Source organism: Erpetoichthys calabaricus, chromosome 5 (assembly GCF_900747795.2).
Source record: "Erpetoichthys calabaricus chromosome 5, fErpCal1.3, whole genome shotgun sequence".
Lineage (NCBI taxonomy): Eukaryota > Metazoa > Chordata > Cladistia > Polypteriformes > Polypteridae > Erpetoichthys > Erpetoichthys calabaricus.
Genome location: NC_041398.2, coordinates 206,855,388 through 206,876,735, shown reverse-complemented (window position 1 = coordinate 206,876,735; position 21,348 = coordinate 206,855,388). Strand labels below are relative to the sequence as shown.

The following is a 21,348-nucleotide window of genomic DNA, read 5'->3' as shown; positions in this document are numbered from 1 at the left end:
GCATGCTTAAATACTTGTGACATAATTTGAAGCTGATGTGTTAAATGTTCTTAAAAAACAAAGCAAGAGTTTTAGTATGCCACATGCACTTCTACTCTCTCACTTTTTTATCAGATATTTGTATTTTGCTACAGATTGTCTGTGATAGCATAATATAAAAATTCTATACTTTTTTATATTTATTTTAGCTTCAGGTTTACGGACCCCCATGGCAGTGCCATGCCCTTATCCTGCTCCTTTTGGTATTGTGCCTCATGCTGCCATGAATGGAGAACTGACCAGCCCTGGTACTGCATATGCTGGGTTGCATAACATCTCTCCACAGATGAGCGCCGCTGCAGCTGCAGCAGCCGCAGCTGCTGCCTATGGGCGATCTCAGGTGGTGAGTAGCATCAAAATTCTGTGAAATCAACCAAGTGTTTTCTGACTGAAATCCAGTTTCCTACATTATCCCGAGCACCTATTTAACTTGTAATTGTGATAGAAATGGGATATGTAGTAAGTGGTAGTTTTACAATGATGAATTAAATGTAAAGGCAACTTGTAAACACAAGTAATGCTCCATATCCTGATACACTCCCAAAGTGATCATAAGCTATTTTATCATGCACATTTAGATGCCCCATAAGTAGTCTGCACACAATCCATATTATAAAGTCAAGATGCAAGCAGATTGAGTTTGCTTTCCAGTTACAGCTTTAGTGAACAGTTTACTGTAATCAGCCTCTTTTCTCATAAGTGAACAGAGTGCTATGATCTGATTTTTGTGGTTGGGAGGGCTCAAATCATCACAGATTTAGTAGTAGTAGCACCACGATAAACAACAGCTTGTGATATTACTTTTGGTAAAACCCACAATATACTGATTAACAGAATGGGCTGAAAAATTTAGAATCACTTTTAATATTGAGGCTTCAGGAATTGTGATATTTTCGGTGCAGATAAATAAAAATGATACAACATTAAGAGGTTTGTATATTGATGGCAGAAGTGTATTAAGATGCAAGGGCTGTTAAGGTGTTAAAAAATAATGCAAATGCATTCCTGTTTTATGCAAATCAAATATAATCATTTTCACTTTTTGATTGTTCCTTTCAAAAATTTAGCCCAAGACCTCTTTTTTTTTAATCAATTTTCTTGAAATAACTATATAGAAATACATAGAGACAAAGGAGTGCATTGTTTATGAACAGTATCTGAGGTGTTTGTTCTTCCGTTTTGAAAATACATATATATAAGAATCCTGTTAGAAAAAAAAGCTTTACACTATAATTATACTCGTATATTAAAAATGTTGCTAAAAGCCTTTATGGTATTATAAAGCTGTTGTATGTTCAGAGACTTTTGGTAAAATTAAAATTGACTTTAATAACAGCTTGAACCATGTGCATATTTATAATTTTAATATTACTTCAGATGAAATATTGTTATACAGTATATTTCTAAGCACTTCCAGAAATAATTATTAATCTATAGAAATTGTTCTTGAATTACATAAATCAGAACATAAATGTTAAGTCAGAAACTTAACAAATGAATTGATGAAATTCTGTATATGTACAGCTGTATTTTGTGTCTAAAAAAAGTAACCCTCCTGTAATTAGATTATGTACCTTTTGAAGTGATAAGCCAAAACCATTTTTAATAATTTCATATGCTTTATGAATTGTGCAGCTGCATAAAGTCTTCCTGGAGAGTTTAAGGGCCTCTGTAATACAAGCCTATTTGCGGTAGAACTTCTTCCTGAAGTGAATTCATTTGAGCAGCAGAAAAGACATCTTAAATAGCCCTTTTGTTTCTGGTAATTTGACATAGCGAAAGCTTCCTGAATTTGTATAGGTTATTAAGCCTGTTTAAAATGTCTGCATAATGTGTGGTAAGTCAGAAAACATGCATTGCATGAATAACTATGTGGACTTTAAAATTGTTAGACTGGCAAGTTTTATGGTCAAAATCTGCTCAAATATTTATTTATTTATTTATTTTTATCTGAACTACCAGTCTCTACATGTTTACACCCCTCAACTAGTTTACAAACAGGACCAGAAATATGGAAGTTCAAAGTTAATTGAAATGTCTGGATTTAATTCAGTACTTCACTTTTTTATACTAAGAACCTGAAAATAAATGTGTTGTTTTTTTAGTTAATAAGGTTTGTTAATATTTACATTTTTTGAAGCAATTTAATAAAACTAACGTTGAATTTAATGCAGGTATCTATCTAAATATTTTCAAACGACACTTTAACCATTTGGGAAATGCATGGAGTCTCATCCTTTTAACACTTAGCATAATGCAGTAACTAGACCTGGATAGGGCACTGGTCTTTATATAGCAAGGCACATTTGCTCATGCTAGGACATTTAAGTGTTGCCAGGTAACCTGTAGTATACCTGTGTTTAGGGTATAGGATGGAAAACTGGAGCACTTGGAGAACAAGACTGTACAGACATTGGGAAAACATGCAGAATCTACCAAGATACTGACTTGAAGTTTATACAGATTTTGGATAAAATAGGCAAACGTAGTATACAAGAAGAAGGTATCTCAGAATAATTAACAATTAGCCATCACCCTGGTTGTCTGGAAGACTTCTTTGAGTATCTTAATGGTCCACGTCTGGAATGAATTGGATGGGACAAAATTTAATTGTCTTAATTTGCCAATATTCTATTATTGTGTCAAATGATTGATTTTTAAATTCTTCTGAAATTCTTAATATATTTTATTTAGTAAATACTATCACTTATTTGTATGTTTAAGGCCCATCTACTTCAAATTGTGATCGGTGTTTAAATATTACACATTAACTACAGATGCAGTAGATTTCCCTTTTTAAGGAAAGTGTTTTTCTATTTTCTTTCCTGATTGGTTTATTACGAAAAAGCAATCTTTCTAAGTTACTTGTCAGATAGTTTTCCTAATAGCATTGAAATGATGAACAGATTTTTTGCATATCCAAAACTTGATATTACAGCCTCCTATAGGTAGATATGTGCATATTCAGTTCTTATCAAAATTAACTAAAATCATACACTTTCATTATTTTTGTAAAATATATACAGTCATATGAAAAAGTTTGGGAAACCCTCTCAGCCTGCAAAATAAATTACTTACAACAAAAAAGATAACAGTGGTATGTCTTTCATTTCCTAGGAACATCTGAGTACTGGGGTGTTTCCCAAACAAAGATTTTTAGTGAAGCAGTATTTAGTTGTATGAAATTAAATCAAATGTGAAAAACTGGCTGTGTAAAAATTTGGGTACCCTTGTAGTTTTGCTGATTTGAATGCATGTAACTGCTCAATGCTGATTACTTGCAACACCAAATTGGTTGGATTAGCTCGTTAAGCCTTGAACTTCATAGACAGGTGTGTCCAATCATGAGAAAAGGTATTTAAGGTGGTCAGTTGCAAGTTGTGCTTTCCTTTGACTCTCCTCTGAAGATTGACAACATGGGATCCTCAAAGCAACTCTCAAAAGATCTGAAAACAAAGATTGTTCATTATCATGGTTTAGGGGAAGGCTACAAAAAGCTATCTCAGAGGTTTAAACTGTCAGTTTTAACTGTAAGGAATGTAATCAGGAAATGGAAGGCCACAGGCACAGTTGCTGTTAAACCCAGGTCTGGCAGGCCAAGAAAAATACAGGAGCGGCATATGCGCAGGATTGTGAGAATGGTTACAGACAACCCACAGATCACCTCCAAAGACCTGCAAGAACATCTTGCTGCAGATAGTGTATCTGTACATCATTCTACAATTCAGCGCAATTTGCACAAAGAACATCTGTATGGCAGAGTGATGAGAAAGAAGCCCTGTCTGCACTCAGGCCACAAACAGTCGCTTGTTGTATGCAAATGCTCATTTAGACAAGCCAGATTCATTTTGGAACAAAGTGTTTTGGACTGATGAGACAAAAATTGAGTTATTTGGTCATAACAAAAAGTGCTTTGCGTGGCGGAAGAACAACACCACATTCCAAGAAAACCACCTGCTACCTACTGTCAAATTTGGTGGAGGTTCCATCATGCTGTGTGGCTAGTTCAGGGACTGGGGTTGTTCAAGCATCAGTCACAAAGTTGAAGTTACGCAGGGCTTGGATATTCCAACAAGATAATAACCCAAAATATAGTTTGAAATCTACAAAGGCATTCATACAGAGGGAGAAGTACAATGTTCTAGAATGGCCGTCACAGTCCCCTGACTTGAATATCATCGAAAATCTATGGGATGATTTGAAGCAGACTGTCCATGCTCGGCAGCCATCAAATTTAACTGAACTGGAGAGATTTTGAATCCAGACACTCATCAAAGGCTATAGAAGGCATCTAGAGACTGTTATATTTGCAAAAGGAGGCTCAACTAAGTATTGATGTAATATCTCTGTTGGGGTGCCCAAATTTATGCACCTGTCTAATTGTGTTATGATGCATATTGCATATTTTCTGTTAATCCAGTAAACTTAATGTCACTGCTGAAATACTACTGTTTCCATAAGGCATGTCATATATTAAAAGGAAGTTGCTACTTTGAAAGCTCAGCCAATGATAAACAAAAATCCAAAGAATCCAAAGAAACTTTTTCATATGACTGTATACTCAAATAAACAACAAAAAAAAAGTCTTAACCACTTTTTTTTTTTGTTACCTCACTCCACTTTGTTTCTCTGAACATTTAGGTTGGGTTTGATCCACATCATCATATGAGAGTACCTGGAATCCCTCCAAACCTTACTGGCATTCCTGGTGGAAAACCGTAAGTTATGTATTTCATTTGTTTTAATCATTTTTTAACTCTTATCCATCCATCCGTTTTCCAACTCGCTGAATCCGAACACAGGGTCATGGGGGTCTGCTGGAGCCAATCCCAGCCAACACAGGGCACAAGGCAGGAACCAATCCCGGGCAGGGTGCCAACCCACCGCAGTTTTTAACTCTTATTCCCATTATAAATATGAGGCAGTTTTGCACATTAAAGTATCCAACAGCAAAGACAAAAAACAAAATAAATGTTTGAGGCGTGTTCTTTCCAAACTAGATATGTACAGTACATTGTAATCAATGAAACTTTTAAGATTGACTCTATGTAATACACTAAACAAGGTGTAAATACAAAGAGGACTATTTCATTTTTGTTAGGTAGAATGCCCAGAGAGGACTGGGCGGTCTCGTGGGCTGGAACCCCTGCAGATTTTATTTTTTTCCCCAGCCGTCTGGAGTTTTTTTTTTTTTGTTTTTTCTGTCCTCCCTGGCCATCGGACCTTACTCTTATTCTATGTTAACTAATGTTGTCTTATTTTAATTTCTTACTTTATCTTTTATTTTTCTTCATTATGTAAAGCACTTCGAGATACTTTTTTGTATGAAAATGTGTTATATAAATAAATGCTGCTGTTGTAAATTGTGTACATCTTATTATTTGTTTTTAATGAAATCCATAAAGCAAGTGCTTTTATAGGAGTTTAATTATATTTAGTTATATACTATGAAAAATTATGGGATGTGTATGTATATATATATATATATATATATATATATATAGTAACAAGTAGCATACAATTTTTGATATGTTTGTGGCAGCACATTATTAACAGTAAGCTATGACAAAACTTATGCACCTACTGTACAATAGAGCTTCAAGCATGGTAGGGTATAAAGTTATAAAAATGCAGAGGTGCATAGGTATTGCTGCACTCATATTTGAGGCTGAATATCCAAAAATATAATTAAAAAACTGTTGTCGAATAGGTAGATAACATTCTTTACATCACCTTGTGATGATACAGGTTCTGCTCCATGCTCCCATCCGCTGTTCGGGAGCCCTTGAACCCAACACCATCGGTAATGTTACCGATGAGCTAGACAGTGAGGCAATAATAGCAAAGGGATGATACAAATGTACAAAGGTGCTTTTATTTAAAACAGAACAAAAGAAACAAGTGTTCAAGTAAAAAAGTGCAGTCCAACCAATAAATAATCCATTAAAAGACGATGAGCTTAAAAACCATAGAAAAACAATCCTTTAAAAATAGAGGTTAAAACAATGCTGGAAGCAGTCCTTTAAAATACCATACAGAGCCCGGTGCTTCTTTACCCTAGTGTCTCACCCGCTTCACCCATCTGGGCCCCGCAGCAGGCGAGACACACTCTCTGCAGCTGTCCTTCTTGCTCTCACACAGGTCTGGAGGCCTCCCAATCCTGGCTTCGGTCGTGCGCTCATCCCAGGCCCGAGACTTGGAGTCCTTGACAACCAGGACGCTCAAGTCAAGGACTTCTCCACCAAGCCTCCCGACTCCCGCTGCCATCCTGGCCTTACGCGGCCAGTCGCCCTTCACTGGTCACTCCCGCTACTCGATCACTCAGTGGGAGCGACCACTACTACGACTCCCAGGTGTCGGCCTAACAACCAGGCTTCCGTTCAGCTGCCTGCGAGCATTCACTCGCTCACCCGCACCGGCTCTCTCTATCTCTTCTCTCCAGCAACCTCTGTCTTTCTTTCTCTTTCGTCTTTTTTCCCATTTTATTCTATTTTTTTTTGTTCCTCTCCTTAACCATCTCGGGCTTCTCTTTATAATGGACATGGCAGCTGTGCCAATCAACAGTTCCCGGGAACAATTACGGAGTGGACCGTCCCTCACCTGTGCACTTAGGTGAGAAACGTCCGCAGCACGAATCCACCCGGGAACCGCTTCAGCCACACTACCACACCCCCTCACTACGCTGCGAGCACAGTGATTATTTATTTAAAACGGTCTTTGCTGAGAGAGCTGTGGACCCGCTATACCACACGCCTCTTTTTTTGTTAGTTGTTTTATAATTAAAAATTCAAGGTAAATTTGACTTGACTGCATGCAATTACTGCCCCTGTTCCAATGTGGGGATGAAACAGATTGCATCTTTTGCACAGTTGTGTAGCATTCATTACACATATTTTCTCCATGCACATCTGCTTGGTTTACCATATTGTATGGTAGCCATTACAAACTTAAACTTCATGTCACTTAGAGGCAATTTTTTCCTAAAGTCATTCTGATTACAAATGTAAATGTAGTTTAGTGTTTTATCGTTTCAGTTATATGATTTTGATTTTGAGCATGTATCCAATTTAAAATTAACTGACTAGACCAAATTTATTTCACTGCCTTACTCATTTTGTATTCTTGTATCCGGTCCAACCTCAAAGAATAATTAGCACATGAACAAACAGGCTGATTGCCATAACACATGTTTTATAAGAAAATCAAGTGTCGTCAGGATTGATTACTGAAACAAAGTCAAAGTTTTGATTTTATTTCAACGAAATCTCCCTAAAAAGTTACATTCTACTAAAAATTTTATATAAGATGAAATCTAATACATTGCTTATATACAACATTTTATATTATCATTGGTCTTTCTAATCATGTATGTGCTCTTTTTCATTTTCAGCGCCTATTCATTTCATGTTAGTGCTGATGGACAGATGCAGCCTGTGCCCTTTCCTCCAGATGCATTGATTGGTCCAGGTATTCCCCGACATGCCCGTCAAATCAATACCTTGAGTCATGGAGAAGTGGTGTGTGCTGTGACCATTAGCAACCCCACAAGACATGTGTACACTGGCGGCAAAGGCTGTGTAAAAGTCTGGGACATCAGTCACCCTGGAAACAAGAGCCCAGTGTCTCAGCTGGATTGTTTGGTACGAAGGCACTTTCATTATATATATAGTGGGTTGCTTTCTTAAAATATCTTGATATTGTGTAGGGGATGCCTTTAGATTATAACAAAGTTAATAAGGTCAGGCTCATGTTTTGGATGCAATATTACTGAAAGAGAGGGGAAAAAAACAGTTGAGAAACACATACAGACATAACAGATGGGTTTGGCCTCTTAATAAACTGCCTAAACATCCAGTGGTGTGCAGTTTGGCTGTTTTTTTGCCCAGTTTAACTGATCATAGATGTGTTGTGTGATGTACAGATCCCACCCATGGCTTTTTTTTTTATTTTTGCTTTGCTTTTCTTTTGACTCCTCCTATGAAGTCAATAGATGGATTGGGATAGCATTGGAGGTCACGAGGTCGTTGGAAAAGGGGTATGTGGCACTCCTGATATCTATGCAAAAGGACAAAGGTTCCTTGTTTTGCTATATGGTTGCAAGACGTGACATTGACGCTATCCAGTGACCTGAGACGAAGACTGGACTCCTTTAGTACTGTGTCTCTTCGGAGAATCCTTGGGTACCACTGGTGTGATTTTGTGTCGAATTAGCGGTTGCTCAAGGAGTCCAGAATGAAGCTCATTACCTTCATTGTGAGGTAGTGTCAGTTAAAACATTATGGCCATGTAGCATAATTCCCCGAGTGCGATCTGGTTCACAGGATCCTCATTGCTGGGGACCCTCGTGGCTGGAGGATGCCCAGGTAACACCTGGCTGTGGCAGATAGATGATAATTTCGTATTTACCAACCAGATTCCCGAGCTGTTTCGTCGTGTGGTGGGTGCGGCAACGCGCTTCCTTTGTGCCCATGCCTGCTGAATTGTCTGTAGTCCCCCATAACCGAATACTGAATAAATAAAATTCATAAAAGTAGATGGATAAGAAATAGAATTCTATGTTTTTAAGTGTTACCCTGAACTTTTTATTTCTGTTTCAATGACAAATATCCTTTTGTTGGACAGAATAGCAGCTTCATTCCATAGTAGTAGCAAAAGTGCAAATGCTTCACGGTGCTGCTCATATATCAGGTGTTTAATTAGATTAACCAGTTGAACAAATGCATATCTTTTGCTGGTAGCATTAGGATTTTTGTACATAGGATACCTTTTGCTAAATGTACTTCTACAATCATCTTTGAAAAACAGCAGAAAGAACATGACCTGTAATCTAAATGAATAAATTAAATGGTAGATAAAGTACAAAAAGTGATAGCGCTCTAAATTGATAATTATATATGTGCAAAAGTATCAGACATGAAAAGTGACATTTTGTTCTTGTAAATCATACTTATGGTTTAAAATTGAGATTCTTCTGCATATAGAAAACTTAGCTGTACTTGCATTCAAGTGCCTATTTATTGCAGATGTAATTTTAGTAGTTATTTTCTAAATGAACCTATTGCTACAACTTTTTTAGTGGTACTTTTAATTTGCCTGTATGATGCTTAATTGATTGTGTGACAATATGTTTTCCTGTCAAATTGTTGCTATACTTTGTCTTCCATTATGTACCGTTAGTTCTTTTAACTTGCTCTATATTGTGATGGTGCTGTCTGAAATAATTATTAATTTAGTCCTTGTGTTTCATAAAGTGTTGTAATGTAAAGAATAAAGCCAGTAAATAATTCATTAAATATTCAGTATTATAAGTTGAATTGCTAAGATGTAATGTGGGTTCTGGCATTGATAATCTCCTCAGCAACAACAGTGACAAAAATAATTAGCAAAGTATGTGTAAACTTTGTTAACATAATGTGGTGATAAGTCAACATAAAGAAAAAAGTAGTTTAAAATAGCAGAGAGTTATGTCATTTTCTAACCCGCTTAGTCCATCAAGGTCACACTTTTGAAGTCTATTCCAGTTAACACTAGGCGAAAGGCAGAAACAAATCTTGGAAAGGGCGCCAGTTTATCGCAGGTCAAACACACAGATACATACTAGGGCCAATTTAGTATTGCCAGTTCACCTCAACTGCTCATCTTTGGACAGTGGGAGTAAGCCGGAACACTCATTAGAAAACCACACTGACAAGAAAACTCTACGCAGGGATGGCCCAAGATGTGAACCCTGGTCTCCTTACTGTGAGGCAGCTGGGCTACCACTACACCACCATGCCACCCATAGTAAAAAGTTTCTCATTTATTTATTAATTTTTGGTTTTTGTGACAGAACTACTTTTCAAGTCAGCAACACCCTGCTTGGCTCGATCTCAGTTTAGCACTCCAAATGGTGTTTATTTCAGGCAAGAACACTAATGGTTTTAACACTGAAGAGATCTACCCCAAAATAGCACAGACTATTCTGAATGGTTCTGAATCCGAAATTGATTTGTTAATATATTAGTATGTGTTATAAATGACAATTTAAATCACTGTTTATAGTAACATTATTTAGTGATTCTTTTATCCTATGCTCGGAATAGCAGCCAGCCTACTTATATTTTTTACTCAATTCTAAGCAAAGGTCAAAATCTCAACATGTTGTGAGCCATATACACCCTTCAGTGTTTTCCAGTGACCCTAACTGATACAAATTGGTGCTTGCACTTTGATAGGAAGCTAAAATAGAGCTGTTTCAAATAGGAGATAATTTAGCATATGAAGCATTTTTTTTATCCTTCAGACTTCTTGTGCACAACGAACGTAACATATTTGGTATCTCTTCATTTCATTGGTTTTCAGATACTAGAATTCTACAAAACAATATCATAACATTGCATTATTATATATTGTCTTACTATTAAGATTCATCACATAATGTATTGTATATCACATATGCACGTCAAGACTTTTCAGGGGTCAATATAGCATTGCATATTCCTGGAAGAAAATTCTCAGATTTGATAATTAAAGAATTAAGAACAATAAAGGGGGCTTTCAACCGTGAGCCCAACCTAAGGTGTTTCTTCCCTCCATTCTGTTATAATGACATCATTATTCACAAATAATGTTGTTATAATATAATGTAAACTAATGCAGGACAGTTTTTATAACTGTAAGAACATTTAGTAGTCTAGCTTTGTAGAACAGTGTTGCCAAAGGGAGATCTGATCCCATATTTATTAAGCATCTCAGAGTAAGAAAGCAATCTTAATTGGCTCAAACATCTTAGTGCAATGCAAATTTGGTGATACTCTTAGGAGCAGCAGTAAAAGCATTTATACATTTTTGTAACTTAGTAAACTACTCTGAACTTCACCAGGATTTAGGAGAGCTTATGAGCTATCCTAACTCGCAAACAGCTTACAGAAGATGGTAGTTGGGCAGAGATTGACACGCATATCCCGGGAAAGATTGAATTTTGGAAATGGTGGACAACAATGGATTTCTAAAAAGATACTGATTACTCATAACAAATCCTGTACGTTATGTGATCACTCCATCTTCGTAGAAAGTATTGGCAGCACTACATTTTTTGAACTTGGGGAAAATGCAGCTTTGCAATAGCGATGATTTGGGTTTGTTGCAACCAGCCATTTCTCAAAATTAAATGCCATTACAGCCATGAGGTAATATGCAGATTTATATGGATCCCTAGCTCTCCATGTGAGGTAATTTATACAGTGTGCAAGCTGCAGTCATGCAAATCTCTGGTTTTCCTAGAGCTGTTGGTATGATTGATGGCACGCACATAAAGATCATTTCCCCAAGTGTGGATGAGCACACATATGTGAATCGCAAGCGGTATCACAGTGTAAACACACAGGTAGTAATGAATGTGAGTTGTAGTAAACAGCATATTATATTACCCTGAAGATAAGTGGGGCTGGATGGGTGATTGACAGAATAATGCCACACAGGTACACTTTACAATTCTGTGGAGGTTTAAGAAGGCAGATAGAGGCTTCCAGGAAATTGGATAGAGCCTCACTGAAGATTAGGGTGGATCACAGTGAGTGTCACATCCCACGACTCTGAAAGATGATCGGGAACATTGAAAGAGTGAACGCAGCTTCTGTAATAATGCAGGAATAGCCATGACTAGTATCAGTAAGCATTGCTTCATAAAGCTCTCCCTGTGGCCATAACAGCAAGAAGGTGATTTTTCTGAAAGTCTGGCTTTGCTGTCATTTAGTTTGTGTGTCTTGGTATTTCCATCTCGGTGCTCATTACAATATTATTCTTGATATTGATGCGAATTACCAACAATTTCAGTATGTGCACCTTAGTGCAATATCCTACCTTATTATTTTTTCCTTGTTCTTCCTCCTCCTCTTCTACTTGGGAAATTACTGTTATTATCTTTGCGTTGAAGTCTTATCATTAGTGTCGGAAAACTATAAAATGTTATCATGAGTGCCATTTTTGTGGCCCAGGGTGCCATAAAATTGTAATGTCATTTATTATCAAATTTGAACTCTTACTTCTAGATGGGAGTAGATGTAGGACAACTTCATAACTACTACTCATGTTCTACTCTGGGGTAGGACAAATTCTTATCATAGTTGGACTTTAGTAGACTTTAGAGCAATTCCTAGGAGTAATTCTAAGACGCTTGATAAAAACGGGAATTGGCTTAGAAAACAGGTATTTTTTTCAATCAAATTGTAATGTATGCAATTGTGGTGATGCTTCTGTGATGTTTTATGGTATCTTGGTATGCACTAGGAAAGGGAGTGGGTCTATGAATGGCAACTAGTGTCTGTCCCTTTAACTCTTTTAGGGCTAATTTTTTTTTTGTTTCTTTTCTCCCAGGGCTGAATATTTTTCCAAAAACTTTTTTTAAAAAAAGAACACAAAGCAATTGAAATCAACAAAAAATATTTACTTTTGACAAATGTTACTGTCTTGCATGTTGTATGAGCCTGCATACTCTATGATTTCACATACATATCACATACATTTTACACAGCAAAGTCCTGCAAAGCCTGATCTCGCTCAAAACAGCCAATTTCAGTCATTGCCACCTTGCACTGCTTACAATATGTGTTGCTTTGGTGCCTACTTTTCAATTGTCTGTTGGTGCACTTTCTCACATATATTGTTAGTGTGTACTGTAGAGAGACAAGTCACCAGTTTGCCATCGTGCCATGCCACTGCCACCAAGTTTTCTGAATAAAACTTTGCAGCATCACGTACCTATCATCACGCTGCATAACCTGTCCAAAGCCACCAGGGGACAAAGCACGTTTGGACCAATGCTCTCTGAAGTTATATCACCAGTTCTGTCCCATCTCTATTTGTAATGCCACAGCACGCTTCATCTCGTCTTTTGTTGTGGGTTTACACTTTGAAAAACGAGAATGCAATGCAAGCGCAGCCCGCGATTCAAAAAATTTCTCTGCCTACCTGTTTGTCTCGTCTGACAGTAGCTGAAAAGCAGCATCAGGTGAGAGCAGCCTGAAGTAGTTCAGCAGCTGGTGATCTGTCGTGTCCAACAGCAAGCCATGCCGTCTTGTGAAGTCCGGTAGCCCACAGATCAATGTCTGTGTATTCCTCCCACGCAAACCTTGCCGTAGATGCATCGGCTGCGCGAATGCGTTCAGCTGGCAGCGGATCAGCTGGCGCGGCATCGGCTGGTGTCCGATCAGCTGATGCCGGCTTCTCACTCTCTTGTTCGATCTCCTGATCACTGTCAATAAAATCTGATTCTGAAAAATCAGAGTCCGACTCCGCGATAATGCGCAAAACATTGTCTGCCGAGTGTTTTCTTTTCTGCACTCGCTTCGCTCCCTTGTGACATGTCGATGCCATCTTGCCATTGTTTACATTTCGCAACTCACGCACACGCAAGGATTAGTTGCAGAGTCAACGAGTCCAGCATTCCTCCAAGCACAGAGGGAATGCCTGCGACGTGACAGTGAGTTTTGTCGCCATTAACAGCTGATTGTCGCCCTCTATCCCTGGATGTCGACTTTTGTCGACATTCGCCCTCAACCCCTCCTGTCGACAAAAGTTGACATCCGCCCTAAAAGAGTTAAATAAGTTGCTTTCGTTAATAAGGCAAAGGAAATATGTTATGGTTAGCAGATAGTGTTAAAAGAAATTTTCTGTTAAGGTAATTATATTTTATATCTAAATTTTCTGACTTATCTCTTCATGCCCATTATTTTGATTTGTTTGTATGTTATGCATCATACATTTTTTTCACATGAATATAATAAGTTAGTTTATAAGCCATACCCAGAAATAATGCTAACTTAAGCATTGTGCAGGCTTGAAATATAGTAAGTTGAAGAAGAGAGAGAGAAAGCTGGCTGATTCATTAACCTTCAGCTAATGTGGTTCAAAAGGCAAATCCAACATTATCCTGCCAGTATCATTGTGACAATTTTCTGACCTGCAGTTAATTAATAATTTTAATATGAATAGAAGTGTAATCTAGTCAGTGTGACAGTATGGTAATTTTCCATAAAGGCATACTGCCATCATTTATATCATTCACTATGACACTAATTTTAAAATACCCGTGCTCTTCAAAATTGCTGTTGAAAATGTATTAAAAAAAAGACTGTAATTCGGTCTCTTTTATATAGTCTTTTTTTTTCTTTGGTACAATTTTGTATTGCACAGTTGTTTGCTTAGATAAACACCTTGTGATGGTGCTGTATGTCATGGCATTATTAGTAATATAGCTTGGCTAGTTGGAATATTTGTTTGCTGTTATCCAAAAATTTAAAAATGTAATAATTCGGAAAATAATTTGGCTGTTTTTCTTTTAATATTTCAATGTACTTATTCTTTTCAGGAAGTGGTTGTGCTTCCGTTACTAACTCTGTCTTGTTACAATCTTCAGAAATATGGGTGTTAATTATAGGTTCTTTGTTTAAGTAAAGTACATGGCTGGACTGTGTTACTCAGATTCCTCTTGTTCAGGAAAATGTAAAAAAAAAAAACGTCTTGTGCATACTAACACTAGTATGATTGACTAGTGTTAAAGTGTCAGTAAAACTAAGAGAGGATATTTTTTACAGGACTATATTAGTTTTAAATACTTACAAAGCTTTCATTTTTATGAAACCAGCATCTCCGAATGACTGTTTATAATCCTGTTTATATGATCAGAGATTTGAGATTCCTGATGATAATTAAGATTAAATGTGTTGACTGTGCAGAGTATGTAGATAATGTTTAAACACTTCCCTAATGTGTGCTGTTTTTTATAGCATTAATCCACTTTATCATTGTCATAAATACAAATGCCTCATTAAGACAAGGAGGGAAAACAATACTTTTATGGATTCTTGCTCTCATGTTAATATTGTTTTTCTTTCCTCATGAGTAATCTCTTGATGGCTTCTGTCTCCACAGAACAGAGACAACTACATCCGCTCCTGCAGATTACTCCCTGATGGGCGCACCCTGATTGTTGGAGGGGAAGCGAGCACGTTATCCATCTGGGACCTGGCAGCACCCACCCCACGCATCAAAGCAGAACTGACATCTTCAGCTCCTGCATGCTATGCATTAGCTATCAGTCCTGATTCCAAGGTCTGCTTTTCCTGCTGCAGTGATGGGAACATTGCAGTCTGGGACTTGCATAACCAGACATTAGTTAGGTGAGGCCCTTTTCCGACACAATTTAGCATGGATTACAGCTGAAGCCACAAAAAGATGTACTACTTAAAAGATGTAATTAAGATAATGATAATCATTATTTCCTGTTTTATGTTGAAAGCTAAACCTATGCATATTTTGCAAATTTGTCACTTTGTCTTAAGGTCCAGTCATCAATTAATTTAGTGTTCTTCATGAAATTTGTGTTTGTAATTTTTTATATTTCACAGTAAATACATTTCTTGCTACAAAAATGCATTTTTGTGTTGGGCATTTTACTGTTATTATACTTAGATGCAGCCAACCACCTCCTTCATCATCTCTGCTGTCTCAACTCTCCTCCATCCCCTCAAGTTTTAGTCTATAGCATTGTTACTTAATTAATGTTTTTTTTCAGGTTGCTTCAAAGAAAGGGAACAGTATTTTGTATTAAAAAATAAACATGCCTTCAGTCTTTGCTGAATTTGCTTTTAAATCTTTAATCTCATTTGAATCTCATTTTTAACTGAGATATTTGACAGATCATTTTTGAGAGCCGGTTGTGGGTACTGTGTTTATTGGAAGTCTTGGCAGCCATCATGTAAACGTAGATTTTTAATCCTAGTTTCAAAATGGTATTCAATTAATGATTGCAAATAGACTAAACAGGCTCACTGTTTTGCTTAAGTAGCCTTTATTATCCTGTATATTTATCCAATAAAACTCTGCACTTATAGTCATGTATCTTATTGGACACTGCTTCAAATCCTGTGTTAGGATATAGCGGGTTGGAAAATGACTGACTGCTTCAAACTTACATTTAACACACATCAGACCTCATATTCATTTTCAGTACTAACCATGCTTCCTGACTTCTGTAACATTTATAATATATAGATAACTGCATCAGGATATAAATTTTACAATTGTAGATTCTTTTATCTAGTGTTAAATTTCCTGATTATTTTGCTTTCAATTACACAGGCAATTCCAGGGCCACACAGATGGAGCCAGTTGTATTGATATCTCCAATGATGGCACCAAGCTATGGACAGGAGGTCTGGACAACACAGTAAGGTCCTGGGATCTCAGGGAAGGAAGGCAGCTACAACAACATGACTTTACTTCACAGGTATATATAATGTGAAACAGGAAAACTAATTTAGTAGGTGGTTTGTCTCTTTATTGTATTATTACTATTATTACTGTTGTCTTTCCCCTTTTGCTAATTTTACTTTTTTTTTTTTTTTTTTTTTTATTTTATACATGCATTTGCTTTCGTGTTCTACTATCAGCATTCAGTTGTCAGTACTTGAACAACATGGTAAAAGTAACTTCTGTCAGAGTGACAGCAATACAGCTAATCTGAATAAACCAATGCAGTAACAAATATATTTGAAGTGTTTGCATGGCTTAATTTTTATTGGGATAAGGAAATTGACATTGAAATAGATGTACCCAAGAAGTCCAGCAATTTGAGCGAGACATACTATAATAGATTGTGTCTCAGTATTTATGTATGAATATGTATAAGTGGTAAAATTATTAAAAAGTATACAAATAAATAAGCGGATCAAAAATGCATTACCAAATATCCTAAATTAGCAGTTAATGCACATCTTCCTTTTATCTATAGAACATCAGTTCAACAGAGTCTCCTCTGGTGTACTTCACATTTTTATAAGCTGGAGCAACCACACCAAATATCAAAATATTAACAAATTTTCTAAATATTGGAAAAAATTTTAAATAAACTGAATGAGATTTACACGAGTCACTTACAGTGAAAAAATCTTATAGCAAGATAATCCACTTATTGTAGTGTAGCCTTTTGAGAAAGAAGCTAAACTGGAAACCACAAAATAGTCCTAACCACTTACTGTGTGACACTGAACATCCTTGCTTAATGTATCTGCGGACAATCTGTATAATTGGGAATCTCTTTAACTCTAGAATTACCAGAGCCAATGAAAAAACTCATAAATTCGGCCCACCTTAAATCCCTTCGCACTTCTCCGTCAGCGTCTTTTGTCTTCTAAATCTGTCAGTAACCAGCAAGCAACCTGCTATACCGTCCACACCCTCACCCCCAACCCACCCCCACCCCCACTCCCACAACACCTCAGGATGGGCAAGAAGTTCTCCCAGTTACTTCCTTGATTGATTAACTGGGAGTGAGCTACCCAGAATTGTAAGGGGAAATATTTTGATATGTGTTTTGTGTCTTCAGCAATATATGTAAACAAATCATTAAAACAGAAACATTTTTTATGTTTTAATAATAACAAAATGTATACATGAACTATATAATGTGTGAAGGCTGATGGCCAAATATCAAATAAATACTTTCATAAAAAGTGCAAGTACTATACGACAGCTTCCGTGGTGTAGTGGTAAGATCCACTGACTTATAATCCAGAGGTTGTGAGTTCGAAACCAGCTCCACGGCAAATTTACCATTTTGAGTAGTGAGCTGCTTTTATTGTTAATATTATACAATAAAAACATACATTTGATTTGTCTGTAAAAGCCAGTGCAAATTTATAGTACTTGTAAAAGTTAGCTTGGTTTGTTTTGTTTTTTTTTCCTTTTTTTTTTTCTCTCAGTCATGATCACGATACAACACCCACCCCCCGCCCCAGATCTGACGTGGTTACTTTTTATCTGAAACTGGGAATAACTGAGTGGTGTTTTGAGATAGTGGAACTGGAAATTCTCTGATCTGGAGGGATAAAAGCTGACATACATAAACGCTGGTGAATCTGCCTGCTTCGTATCTCACCGTCAACTTGAATTTTTTTTTTTATTCAGTTTTATTGAGTGTTCCTGCTCATGCTGAATTAGTATGCACCTTACGGTCCATGATGTGAAAGCCGCACTGACAAAAAACAGAGACATATGTATATATGATATTTGGAATAACTCATTTTATGACCTGTATAGTACATTTTGGAAAACATTGTGGCACTGGTGCAACATTATTCATATTATTCATATTCATATTTTTTTTTTTTTGATCTTGCCAGTGTCCACGTTTTGGTGCACGGTACTGTTTCTTTTGTACTCCAGGGCATGCAGAGGAAAGAATAGTACAGAGAGGTCAGTCCTGCGCTATAGGCAATCATCAGATTCAAATGTTAACAGTTCACACACAACCAAGGTCCGTCGTTTCTACATTTACGACATGTGTACCTGTTGCAATTTACACACTTCTCTCTGTGCTGTGGTTACTATTACAATGAAGGGGCTCGGGGGGAGCGGCGGTCTTGGAACAGAAGCTTATCGATGTTGCCTCCTCTTTTGCTTTATCCATTGCCTTTTCTTGTAAAAAGTGACGACATTTTGCCATAGCTTTCTGTAAAATGTGTCCATGGAAATCGCTTTGTGAATGAGTATATGGTGTTTATGGCTTTATTTACAGATTTTCTCTTTGGGGTACTGTCCAACTGGAGAGTGGCTGTCTGTGGGAATGGAAAACAGTAATGTGGAAGTATTGCATGTAACAAAACCAGACAAATATCAGTTGCATCTTCATGAAAGCTGCGTGCTTTCACTTAAGTTTGCCCACTGTGGTATGTACAAATGGATTTGTTTAAATTAATTTTTTGATAATTCTTGTATATTCTGTAAATCTTAAACTTGTACATTTGTGAGTTGTTTCTGTCTGAAAGCTTAATCTAAATCTGCATATTAAGCTTCTGGCTAGTCAGTAGAAACAACAGTAAATCAATCAAAGAATTTTAAGTTTTCTAATTCTTTTCAATGAGAAGTACAATGCAGCTACACTAAAATAAGTTGCCGAGGAAGAAATTGTGATTAATTAATTGCTTGTTGACCATGTATGTTAAAGTGTAGTTATATAAATAAACAAAGATTCTGCTATATTTTAAAAGACAGTTAAAATTAGAATGTCTGTTCAGATGCCATCTTAAATTTGATGATTATTATTTTTATTGAAAAAATTCGTACAGTTTTTAGTTTTTACTTAATGTATGTTAACTTTACAGAATCGGTTCATATTTCTCAAGTTATATGTGTAACTCCCTAAAAATATAAAATAATGAAATACAGTATTTGATGAATATTACTTTTCCTCTGTATATTTATCAATATTTTTAACTGAAAATGTATTGGTCTTTTTATCTATATTTTGATGTGTACAGTATTTTTTAAGTTGCTGCCTTTATCATGTGCTGGCCTATTCAACTTTCTGAGTCATGCAATGATGTGAAAGTGCTATTAACAGCAGTGCATTGTTCCTGTCGTACTCAACCAGATATGATATATATATTAAAAATATGTTTTATAGGTAAATGGTTTGTAAGCACTGGAAAGGACAACTTACTTAATGCCTGGAGGACGCCTTATGGAGCCAGCATATTCCAGGTATCGGTTTTTATTTAAGTTTGTTTAATGGGAATAAGAAAGCGTGTAGTGTGTTAAAAGAACATACTGTATGTTCTGTTGTTGATGTGTTCTTATGAGTTTGTAGTCAAAGCAAAATAAAAAAAAAAAGTTTTTTCATTAAAAATATAAAGGTATTTTGGAAGGACATGTGGCAAAGGGAGTCAAAGAGAAAAGAAAATGTGTCTGCCTTTTGTTTATAGTCTCTTGTTGGCAGCAGTTAATTTATAGCAATGGGTTACAAGATAATGACAGGTGAGGTGAGTCAGAAAAACAACAGTGCAGCACATCTTCTTAAATTGCAAAGTGTTTTGTGGGTTTAAATTGGATGCCTTTTGAAAGCTAAAAGAACTAAGTACTGTATAGGGAGGCTGGGTAAATTGGAGAATGACTATAGAAGAATTATCCTCTACTTGATAAACAGAGACAAAGGGAACTGTGATAGTACTTCACATTTACAGGACTAGCTTTAGGAAAAAAATCTTTTGTTCAGTTTACATGGAGTCTTATGGTTGAGTTTTACACTTGAAGCAGTTTGGCACAGAGATTCTGTAAATGTTGTCATAACAATTTGAAGTCAGTATTGTAGACCCTCACATACTGTCTGTTATTGAAATTATTTATTATTTTATAAAGCAACTCACCAATTCCCATGTCAGTCTAACTATATAATTCTAGTCAATCAGATTTTGTTAGGTTCCTGTTGCTGCGAGACATGGATGATATCCAGTGACCTGAGATGAAGACTGGACTCCTTCGGTAATGTGTCTCTTTGGAGAATCCTTGGGTACTGGTGGTTTGACTTTGTGTTGAACAAGCGGTTGCTCATGGAGTCCCAAATGAGGCACATTACCTGCATTGTGAGGGAGCATCAGTTATGGCACTACGGCCATGTGGCGTGATTTCCAGCGAATGATCCAGCTTGCAGGGTCCTCATTACTGAGGCTCTGAGTGGCTGGACCAGGCCACAAGGACGCCCTCGTAACGCCTGGCTACAGCAGATAGATGATCATTTCCGGGAGGTGGGACTTGACCGCATGTCTGCCTGGTCTTTTATGCCAGTGCATGCTCGCCAACCTGACCTGACCAGAAATGTTGATGCTGGAACAACATTGAAGTTGTCGTTCCAAGACGGTCATGAACTCCCAGCCAGTCCTCTTTAAATTTAACTTCTGATATCAAAAAGCAGGAACCAAGTTTTATTTTAGTTCATCCTTCATATTTGCAATTCTGTGACTTCTTTTGTATAAGTAATTATAATTTTGGATTTTTAGTGTCTTCAGTTAAAAGCTTTCCCAGATTATACAAATCATATGAAGTATTCCTTGTCAAACACTAGGTTTCTCATTCTGAATATTGTAACTGCAGTTACTGCTTCTCTCATTCTGCCTTCTATCATGACTCCAATTTTGTTTTATTAACTAAATAGCTTATCTTTACGATTCATTTTTGAGTAGCTTCTCCAGTATTAAGTTGACATCGTAAATGTCCTTTAATAAATGATGCTTCAAACTCCAAACATAATTTTGTACTTCTATAAAATTTGTACCTGTCTCTCTTCAAAGGCAATTTGGTTTTCAAAACTGAAGAGTGGTATTTATTGTTAGTTATTTAAAAAAAAAAATATTCTACTTATTACGTTAGAAGGCAAGAAAGAAAGAAGAAATCTGTTTACCCATTTACTAACTAGAAAACTACAGTCAGAAGGAGAGCATGCAGATTCCTTAAAAGTAGTGCTCAGGTCAGAATTCTGATCCAGGATTCTGAATT

General features: G+C 36.6%; 1 protein-coding gene across 3 annotated transcripts in view; it reads left to right on the top strand.

The window, feature by feature from the left end:
- The window catches only part of LOC114652192 (transducin-like enhancer protein 4), a 194,357-nt gene that overhangs the window by 164,497 nt on the left and 8,512 nt on the right, over nt 1-21,348 (top strand). For all 3 annotated transcript variants that reach the window (XM_028802439.2, XM_028802438.2, XM_051928051.1), the window contains exons 13-19: nt 189-382; nt 4,681-4,757; nt 7,430-7,679; nt 14,950-15,197; nt 16,159-16,306; nt 18,596-18,746; nt 19,484-19,560. In XM_028802439.2, coding sequence (XP_028658272.1) covers nt 189-382; nt 4,681-4,757; nt 7,430-7,679; nt 14,950-15,197; nt 16,159-16,306; nt 18,596-18,746; nt 19,484-19,560 — 1,145 coding nt within the window. The remainder of the gene's footprint in view (nt 1-188; nt 383-4,680; nt 4,758-7,429; nt 7,680-14,949; nt 15,198-16,158; nt 16,307-18,595; nt 18,747-19,483; nt 19,561-21,348) is intronic.